An 11,179-nucleotide genomic window follows, 5' to 3' on the forward strand; every position below is an offset into this window, starting at 1 on the left:
AAACAACTTGTAAAATATCTCACTTCTTTACTAGGATTTAGATATTGCACCTAATGTAGTTGTTATGAATGATTGAGATTTAAAATTGTAAAAAGCAATTTTAAATTTGAATCATTGAATAAAAAAAATTAAAGTTAAAAAGTAAAATTGGTAAAAAAATGTTGTAAAAGGGAGAGAGGTTAATCACACCTTGCACTAGATCCTAATCCTTTTACCGCTACTTTTAAGCACACCTCTCATCAATTTTTTTTTTCTTTTTTTCTTTTGGTATTAGACTCTTTTAGTCTGAAGCCTAGAGTTTCTATTAATTTTATAAAACCATTCAAGCCATTGAGTCACTTGTAAATATTCATAGGTAAATTGCCATACTTTTAATACTTTTACATTGATTTATTTTATTTATTTATTTTGAAGAATCAAATTATATTTTAATCTTGCCCCTTTTAACCTAAATTCCTGGCTCTGCCATTGCTTACAAATACTTTTAAAATACATTTCCACCAAACTCTCTCTATTTTTCCTCTTCTATACTCTATTAAAATATCCCCCCCCCCTTTTTTTAATAATATTTATATGAAACAATAATTTTATCACAAATCTGTACAAATCAGCCAAAAGATATCAAACCTCAGTTACACACATTTCTACACCCATGCCAAAATCTACAAATCAACAACATAACCCAATCAACTTTAATTTATAGTTTATACTTTATGCCTATACCCTCCCATACGGCCATACCCAAACCACCGAGTCACCGTCAACACCCCACGCTGGAACTCATCTCATCAAGAACTACCACTTTGCAGTGTCGCAACTCACTATTAAGCCAAGACAGATGTGCTACACTAATAATAAATTTTTTTATATATATTTTTTAAAGCATGAAGTGACACAATTTGGCTGTTATACTGTAAACCTAATAATAATATAATCAGGGCAGAGCTAGGATTTTTTGTTTGGGAGGCCAAATTTTGGTATTAATACTAGTATTATGCCTGTGCGATGCACGACTTAGTCAAGAATCATGTGTAAATTAATGAAAATATTTTTTTTTATTTTAATTAAAATTAAATAGATAATACAAATAAAGTAATCTTTTACTCTGTTTAAAAAAAAAAACAAATAACCTTTTATTTTAAGTTATATAATGAATGCATATTGTGTAGGATTAAGTTTTTATAAATAAATAAAACCATATATAAGTCCAAAATTAATTGAATGAAATATAGTAGATAACTATGCAACTAATAAAAGGAGATGCCTAAAAAAATATACAGTGAGTTTGCATAATTAAATCTCAAGTGAATATTTAAATGAAAAACCGTGAATTCAATAATTAAAAATAATAATTGAAAGCATATTTAAGTAGTAATCTCAATGTAAAATTTGAGAATTATGAGCAACCTTAATTACTAAACATTAAAAATAAAAGTAGATACACTTACATAATTGTGGGGGGAGAAAAACCCAGCCCAGCTTATTCGGCCCAAGGCCCTAAAAGAGGAACATTCTTCATCCGAGGAGATGAAGCCTTCAGTCGGAAGCCCACGCCAATGGGGGATGCCTGGAGACGAACACGTATACCATCCGAGGAGATGCTCATACGTCCGAGCAGTCATGAGTCCTCGGATCCGAAGAGGTTTGATCAAACGCGAGTATGGGAGGTTCAAGTGATCTATTTGACAAGTGTAAGGAGGGAGAGGAACCTCGAACACACATGAAGATAACAGCAACAGGGGAATATCAAGGAGGCGTACTTCAACCACCACATTTAATTGCCCTTACCTACCTTTCTGGCCGCATTTATGTGGACAGGACACCTGAACGGTGCTTTCTCAGCTACCGCCACTCACATAAGGCTAAAGGTGGGATGATGGGACATGTACTCGAGTGGATGCCTGGATGATGAACAAGTGGACGGAGGAGATGTAAGAAGGTAATGCTATATAAGGGAAGGGTACCTCTGATGGAAGGGGATCGAAAAACAGGAGAGAGAAAGGGTACCTTAGATGGTTGTAGCTCCAGCAATTGTAACCCTTGATTATCAATGAACAACTTCTCTTCGGACAGAGTACTCATATTAGTCCGAGAGCACATTAATTCAACTTCTCTCATTGGTGTTGCTGTTTAATACTGTCATTTTCATTATTTGCCTAGCCCTTTCGCCCACTCTCTACAAAATTTATTGTTTTGGGCTCAGAGGGTTCCAAATCCATACCTCCTTGGACTTGGGCCGCAAAAACTGACCCTACAATAATAATTGAATTTTTGTCTTTGATAATGAGGTAGGAGGCACCGAATTTCACCCTATCAAAACAAAATGTGTAAATATAAACTTTAAGAAATTTTTTGGGAAAATCTCAATACCAAGAGTATTGTTTGATCGACTTCTTCGAAGCCTCAAGGAAGCTCCAAAAGGAAAAAAAAAAGGAATAACATAAACAAACAAACAAAATTAAACAAATAACAAATAACCCTAAAAAATGATAGATACTTGGACGTTCAAAATATTAATGAAAAAATCATGAATCTGGCCCTATTTTTTATAGTGTCCTTGAACTCTAAAGATGAGAGTCATAGTATAATAAAACAATTATCTATAATCATTCCTATATTTATCCAACAAACAAATTAAATTAAACTTCAACCAAAAAACAAAAGTTGATAAGAAGTTGTTTCTATTTAAAACAATAATTTTAAGTTGTGAAGAAGTTGATATAAGCAAAAAAAGAAGAAATTAAAATTAAAATCCAATACAATAAAAATCAAGTTGGATAAATATCAAACAACATGATTTTTACAGTATAACAGAAACAAAAAATCTGTAATTAACGTTATCTACTTTGTTATCTACTTTTTTTTTTCAAATATTTTTTAATTTAATTTTTTTGATAAATATCAATTTTTTTGATAACAAAAAAAGAGAGGCTAATAACGTTAATTAACAACATGATTTTTATGAATTTTTTTTTTTGGGTATAAAGTAGAAACAGTGAAGCACTCCTTTAATTTCTATTAAGCCGTGCGACTTGAGCTAACAAATTTAATTCTATTGTAATATTAATTTTCCAGGAAGGCACATGTTTGCAAGATAAGGTTGTATATGGAATAGAACTTTAATGTGTTTCTTCCTAACGCTAATTCTTATCACCAATCATTAGATTGTAATCAAATTATGATTTTATCAACTTAGAAATTATAGGAGAAGTTAAAATCATATAAACGTTACTATCTTGCTGGTTTTTTTTTTAATTAAGATTTTTCTCAACTTAGAAATTATAAGAGAAGAAAAATTATATATATATATATATATTTGTAATCTAAAAATTTTAATTAAGATTTTTCTCAACTTAGAAATTATAAGAGAAGAAAAATTATATATATATATATATATTTGTAATCTAAAAATCTGGAAAATTTTCTGTAATTTGGTATGGCCATTTGGCGCAACCACAGTTTTTAAGTCCAACTTTTATTATATAGTATATGATATTAGTTTGGAGTTAAAATAAACCATTGTATACATGCGTAAATATACATACACAAATATAAACATTAATATTTTGATACTAGAGTATGTCATAATTTATAAATATATTGTATATAAAATTAATGACTTTCAAATATGTATATTCACAAGATAGTTTTTTAGGGGAATTTATCATCTTTTAAACTCTAATGATCGAGTATACAAAAGCTGTCCAGTTTGATATTAAACATGTACAAAAAACGAATGAAAGAAAACAAATACTACATTGGTTCTATAACTATCAGACCAATTGACAAATTCTATTGGTTTTTAAGAGTATTATTGGACTAACTCAAACATTTGGGACAAAATTGCAAAATGCCTCTTTTGGGCAAACTAAACAGCGTTTTGCCCTCTTTCTTAAACTAATTAGGGAAATGTCCATCTTTTGAAAATCAAGTTTCTCAAAATTAATTTAGGCCCTATAACGGCGTTTTTAAGGAGCCTATAGTGACGTTTTCAGGACCTATAGTGGCGTTTTGTAACTCGATTTATATAAAATCAAGTTATAGGTAAAATAAAAAATAAAAAAAAATTGCCTATAACTTGATTTATTGGAAGTCGAGTTACAAAACGTCACTATATGTATTGAAAACGTCACTATAAGTCTTTAAAAACGCCGCTATAGGGCTCCATTTTTTTATTTTTTTTTTTATAACTCGATTTTGAAAATATCGAGTTTCAAAAGAGGGGCATTTCCTTAATTAGTTTGAGAAAGAGGGTAAAACACTGCTTAGTTTGCCCAAAAGAGGCATTTTGCAATTTTGTCCCAAACATTTGGAGAAGCCAACTTCTATTTTTGTATCTAAATATTTAAAGTTTTAATACTTATACATAATATAAAATAATTTTTTAAAATATTGGGGGGCCAAGCCATGCTATAGCTCCGCCCCTGAATATAATAACCTTCATCAACAGGACCACATTTGACCCAATTTAGCGTGAGAAAAATATTCACGTTTTCTTCGTTATTGCTTTCATAATTGCGTATTTGCATTAACAAACACAGACACAGCTAGCTATACATATTTTTTTTTCAACGATTCAATCCTTCTTTTTATATAATATTGTTTTGGTTAGGTGAACAAGCTGTTGCCTATTTATAGAATGAAAAAAAGAAAAGGGTTCACATGACACACACGTTCATATATTTATTAATTAATGATGGGGTTTAATTTATCATTTATGATAAGCTTTACGTCTACATGTTGTTAGGCTTTCAGTACAAAGTTTGGCTGAACGTGCATGTTGTAAGTAGGCAAATATTGATGGGGTCCTAAGGTTGGATGAAATGAGAGGAAACATTTGTGATTGTTTCGTTGGATCCACATCAGACTGACGTTAGAGATTTATTATCTTCTCCTCATGTTGGGTCCAATGGCAGCTAACACTGTCCTAAATCAAGATGATATAACCATCAAACTAATAGTCTTTTTTTTTTTTAATAATTCAATAGTTTCAACAAAGAAATGAGAAATTTAAATCCTAAATATCTTCGTAGGAAATATCAAGAAGTGTTAATCAGTTGAATTATAAAGTTTTTTTTTAGAGTTTTTAATTTTTTTTTTTTTAATAAAGCTCTCTGAAAAAAAAGTTGAATTATAAAGCTCTTGACAATAAAAAACTAGCACTTAGTTTATTAAATATCTTTCCAAAAAAATAAAATCTTTTTTTAACTTTAAATAAATTATCTATATTTAAACCAATTTATATTTGAATTTGATGGCAAAAAACAATTATTATGAAATATATTATAAGTTTTAAATCTTATAGTTAAAGATATATATTTTTTAAATTGTTATCCTAAATTATTTGAATCCAACATGTTATTTAATGTGGGTTCCGGTCAATTTAATTAGTAAAAACTTTTATTATTGAATAAAAGATGTGAGATCAAATTTTGGCTACATGAATATATTAACATGATGTGAAAGAGAAAGTTCTTTACCATCAAATTTGGCCTAAATCAAGATATTAACATGATGTTGTATCTTTTAGTATTTTCAATTAAGAAATTTATGATTTAAATCCTCCCATCTTGTTGTACTATCGAATTATAAAAAAATCAAGATATTAATAGAGATTATATCTAATATATTGTGTTATCATCATGGGGCAAAGGAACGAGCTATCATAAAAAGAAAAAAATTATAAAAAAGAGAATGTTACGATAATTTTTCCTTTCCCAGAAAATGTCAATTCGGGATGAGTAACAAACAGCTTCTGCGGTTGTGCCTAGTTGTTGTTCATTTTTATAGTAGTTGTTATTTTTTTATTGAATGCCTTTGACTAAATAATTTGTCTTTTGTCCATGACGTTGGCTGCATAATAGTACTTCCAATGAAAATATCATAGGTCATACTTTAGGATATTTCATATTTGTTAATTGATTATTGTTTAGCAAAAAAAAATTTGTTAATTGATTATTTTAAGAAAATTTTAATACTGTTTTTTTTGGAAAATATAAAAATTGTAAGGAAAAGTGAATTAAAATTTCTTTTTCAATAAAATGTTTCTAAAAATAGTTCTCAAACTAGTGCTTAAACCAATGCTCTCAGAATATTCGTTAACTTTTCTCAAATATCATTTATAAAACAAAAAATCAATGGTATTCTTTTCAAATGATAAGCTTCTAAAATAATGGAAAGAAATGGTGTGAAGCCAAGTTGCTGAAAGATAAATGTTTTGTCTGTGGGAGTATTGGAGGATTTTCAAATGATGATAAGCTTCTAAAATAATAAAAAGAAATGGTGTGAAGATAACTTGCCCAAGGATATAAGGTCTCGTTTGGTACGTGAGTTTAAACATATGTTTTTAATTTTTAAACAATATTACACGTATTTCTACATATTTTTTTCACTCACATATATTTTTAAAAAAACTGAAAACTATTGTTTAAACACACGTACCAAACGGGTCTTAAATGTTTTGTTTGCGGGAGTAAAGAGTAAATAGTATTCAAATGATAAGAAAGATTCTAATTACTTGCAAGAAAAGAAATGGTGTGACTTTTGAAGCAAATTGCTCAAAGATACGATGTTTTACTTTTATTTGTGGGCGCCTTTATTTTCCATTAATCAAGCTTCCAAAATAGTGGAAACTGGGAGGTAAAAGTAATGGTTTGAACTTTGGAGGCCAACTTGCTCAAAGATATGATGTTTTGTGGGCTTCTTCTAGATGTAATTGGGAGGATGACTGTGGTGCCGACTTTTGGTAGGCATTTCCTTCTCTATGATTTTTTTTAGTCTAAAGACTAGAGTTGTTCCAAATATATATATATATATATATATAAGTTATGCTCAATATCACTTATTTTATGACTAATATTTGTTCACAGCACTGGTTGCACACAATCGTAACATACAATTTTTGCAATAAACAATTTTAGTTCAAAACTTTACGAACTAAAATCGTGATTTGAAGTCATACTTTCAGTGTAAAAATTGTATATATATAATTGTGCAACAATTTTTTATATATTTAAATTTTAAAAAACAACAGTATGCACTAGTATTTTTGCACCCTTATTTAAAGTACTGTATTAAAAAAAAAAAAAAGTAAAAAAAGTGGGTTTGTAGCTTTTATTAAGAAAATGCAATCATATTATCTAAGACTATAGCACTAAGAATCTAAGGTGTGGAATGTTCTCTCCACACTAAAAAACCGCTAACATGTTTAGCAAAGTTGGGAACTACAAAGTCGCCCTATTTACAAATATATGAAAGACTAACATTAGCAAAAGAACTTAAAATTTTTGTCTTCTCATTCAAATGACCATAGAAGGCAAAAGATTCTTCATTGCTTTTCAAAGATTTGATGATTATCTCTAAATCACCCTTAGGAATGATATAAGAAATGCTGATATTTTGAGTAAAAAGCAAAGCTCTCATTGCCGCCAAAGCTTCAACATCATCAATTGATTGAGGGAGAACAATCCTTTCAAACATAGCAGCTATGACCAACCCCAGTTCAGGAATGAGGAAGATGGTGGTGAAGAACTTGTTAATATAATAATATTATTATAATAAACCTTAATTTAATATAAAGAGGCAAGAAAGTTATTAATATAGATTGTATTTTCCTTTCTCTCATTTTTCTTTTTAACCAAACAAAAAAAATTATTCATCCTTTGAGTCAAAAAAAAAAAAAAAAAATCAAAGATGAAAAGACGAAAACAACTAAAAAATTGATAGTTCCTTGGTGAAAAATGCGAATAGGAAAAAATAGATAAAAATTTGTTCAAAGCGGATGGGTAATTTTGTTCAAAATGCCGAGGAGCTTTGCTCCTCATTTTCACTCTCATTTTCTTTAGAGATAAAGTTTTGATGAGCCCTGAGAGAAAATAGTCAGGCTCTCCCAATTTTCTCCCCCCTCCTCCTTCCAATCAAGTTCCGATAATTTTCTTTCATATTTATCATTCACATTTTTTCATCCTCCCAAAAATCACACCAACTAGACATATTCTTAAATCAAACATAGTGATAGTGTTAGGCCGAAAGCAATAATATATTTTTAACAATTTTCTTTATCTGGCCAGTAAATGTGGACATGAGAAAAATCAAACCATGCATCTAAATTTTTTAGATGAAAAATATCCTACTGTCGATTATTTTATTTGTAACATCCCAAATGGATGACATCAATAGTTTGAATGTGTGATTTCTGCTTTGTTCATTAATAATGACAACTACAAGCGATTTTTACGCATCATACAGTCATTGATATTAAGAGTTTTGGTTTGGACTTTGAAGTTTGGGTACAGGGACAGAGTCACAGAAGTAGCAATTTAAAAATTATAAAAAAAAAAAAAAATTCTTATCCCCTTATAAAATTTAGAAAATTGGCACAATGTGAGATCGTGCATGTGTGTGTTATTTTCGAATCTTTATGAATTTCAAAACATGCTTTGTTAATTTTTTTTAATAAAAAATAAATAAAAGATTGCATGTTTTAAGTTGTTTAGATTTGATTGTTTGTTATTGCGAAACAAATCGTCTTTTAATGAGTGTGATTAAGTTGTACTTGAGGGTGTATCATATTATAGTGTGATAATCCCAAAAACTTGCAACAATGTTGCCTAGTTGTACCTAGCAGATTTGCTTGGGTGTTTTTGTTCCCATATTTTACTTGGCAACATTAACTAATTTTTTAACTTGGAAAAAATTTATAGATATATATGAATTTATTTTATCAGTAGATTTTGGGAAAACCAATTACATTATTTTATTTTTTGTAAAAGTAAAAATGTAAATAGGTTGAAAACATTTGTTGACTTTGTGTAAATACTAAAATATATGTAAATTATTTGTTTAAAGTTTAAACTAATGGAGAAAGAAGGTAGTATAGGCGTGATAAAAATTAAGTACTCCGTATAAGAAAATAGGCAAATAAGCCTATACAAACAACAATTGAAATTTTTTACTAAATATTTGGTTTTTGAAATTTATTCAGTTACAAACTTACAAAGCCTTTATATTGTAACTTATTTAGTTATATAGTCTATTTTTGGAACTTGATTTTCTAAAGTCTAGCTCCAATGTGAAACTTGATTTCATCAAAGTCAAGTTTTATACAATTCAAAGGAGAGAGGCGCTACGTCTACAATATTTTCACAACAAATCATAGGTGGTTAGTCATTATTGGTTTAAATTTGAACCTAATACTAAGATTACTGTTTTGCCCTAACAATAACAATCAGTAACAACTTGCAACTTAGAATTTGTTGTGAAAATGTTGTGGACATATCATTTCTTATTCAAAGAAACATGGAACTCTAATTTGAGAAAATTGAGTTCCACATTTGCCACATATAATTGAATTGCATGGAGCTTGATTTTGACGAAATCAAGTTCTACTTTGAACTCAATTTTGAGAAAATCAAGGTGAAAAAATTGCAATTTTACCACTTGTGATGGCACCAAACATTGCACCAATTGTTAATATGGAGCCAAACATGGAGTACTGTCATATGACATACAATAAATTAGTAGCAACTCATATAATTTTGATACTATATCTTAAAAGAGAGAGGAAAAGAAGCCCTACCTCAGCTACAGAAAGATTTAGATCTTCTGTGATAGCTGATTGAGTGGGTGCTGAATAGCCCACCTGCCAAAATAATAACTTGAGCTAAACAAACCTGATATCTTTTTTTTTTGTTTTTTTTGTTTTGTTTTGTTTTTTGGTTCCTAACCAAAAGAAAAAACAAAAAAGAAATAGATTTAGTAACCCAGAAACTCTCTTAAACCATGAATGACATTACATTTTGGAAAAAAGAACAACCTTTTTCCTAAACTCCTAAGCTGCTCTTTGTTGGACACGTATAAGAGAGAAGTGAAATGTACTTACACATGATCCAAATTCAAAAGAGCCACAAACAGCAACACATGTACTGAGCAAAACCATTCCAATGGATCCACCTTCAACATTTTTATCATCTTTATGGGAAACAATATTATCTTGCTGGATGAATGGCTGTTCCAAATCTTCAAGGCCATTTATTTCATCACTACTTTCAGCATCCTTAACTTGTCCAATTGCCATATCTCTCTCTCTCTCCAAACAGTACACCGAACTAGTATGAAAAAAAATAAGAAGTGGGAAAGGAGTAAGGAATCAAGGACTAGTACTTGTGAGCAAAGATATGGATTTGTTCTGAGGTATTTATACTTGTCGTAAACAACTAGATTTATTTTAGATTTTGTCTGATAGCACCGACTGATAAACAAAAAATTTGGTTAACAATTAGAAAGATGTAAAAGAAACATATAGAATACAATTGCATGTGGGATAAAGCTGGCACTGACGTAGTGATTATACAAGATTATACAACCAATATTCAGACTTTTGAAAATGGAGTGGGGAACCATAGATCTGATGAAACTGGGCAAGGAATTTGCATATGAATTCTCTTTTGTCTAGAATGCATGATTACTTCTTATTGTTTATCTCTGCTTACGTGGTTCTTACTTGGACTGATGGGTACAGTTTTAAAATATATATATATATATATATAAAGAAAAAATTTAAGACCACAGAATTTTATGTTTGAAAATGATGAGTTTATGCGTGAGTGAATTAATCACTCACAGCCTAGCCAAAGAGTCGACGAATAATTTACGATGCCAACTACCCTTTATAAAATAGATCCAGAGCTTACAAAGTTTATCTCTGCTTACCATTTTCTAATAATATAATGGGCGGCAAATGCAACGATTGTTGGGACATTGGCAATTTTCCATGTTGGCCAATTGTAACTTTTTTCACAGAGTGCAAAAGGTAGATTAGAGAATATTAATTAGTTGACGAGTAAAAAAGCAAAGTTAGTATCATTATTAGGACCATTTGTCTTGCTATTGTCCCAGCAGGGACAATGAAAATAAAATTCTTGATGAGGTCCTATTGGGAAGCTGAAATGGTCTATACTATAATTATCTTTGCTAAAAGATCATAGGAGAGTCATAACGGTGCTTGTATGATTTTTTTTTTTTTTTTTTACTTCTTTTATGCTTTCCTCACACTTTTTTTTTTAATATTTAAATTATAAAGTTTCAATTTATTGCATCAACTTATAATAATTATACTATTTATCATTAAAATAAGACACTAATTAATTTTCAGTGTAAGCAAAAATTGAACACCAAATCT

The 11,179-nt window shown here is 29.5% G+C and overlaps 1 protein-coding gene across 1 annotated transcript; it reads right to left on the reverse strand.

Annotated features, from left to right (window-relative positions):
- Window positions 1-9,409: 9,409 nt before the first annotated feature.
- LOC136068629 (sugar transporter ERD6-like 16) lies at window positions 9,410-10,286 on the reverse strand. Its single transcript, XM_065776035.1, has 3 exons — window positions 9,881-10,286; window positions 9,578-9,640; window positions 9,410-9,493 (listed from the first exon to the last, which is right to left on the reverse strand). The coding sequence occupies exons 1-3, from the start codon at window positions 10,073-10,075 to the stop codon at window positions 9,410-9,412; spliced, it is 342 nt and encodes a 113-aa protein (XP_065632107.1). The 5' UTR covers window positions 10,076-10,286.
- Window positions 10,287-11,179: the final 893 nt, after the last annotated feature.

This window comes from Quercus suber, unplaced genomic scaffold (genome assembly GCF_002906115.3).
Source record: "Quercus suber isolate HL8 unplaced genomic scaffold, Cork oak 2.0 scaffold_8, whole genome shotgun sequence".
Taxonomy (NCBI): Eukaryota; Viridiplantae; Streptophyta; class Magnoliopsida; order Fagales; family Fagaceae; genus Quercus; species Quercus suber.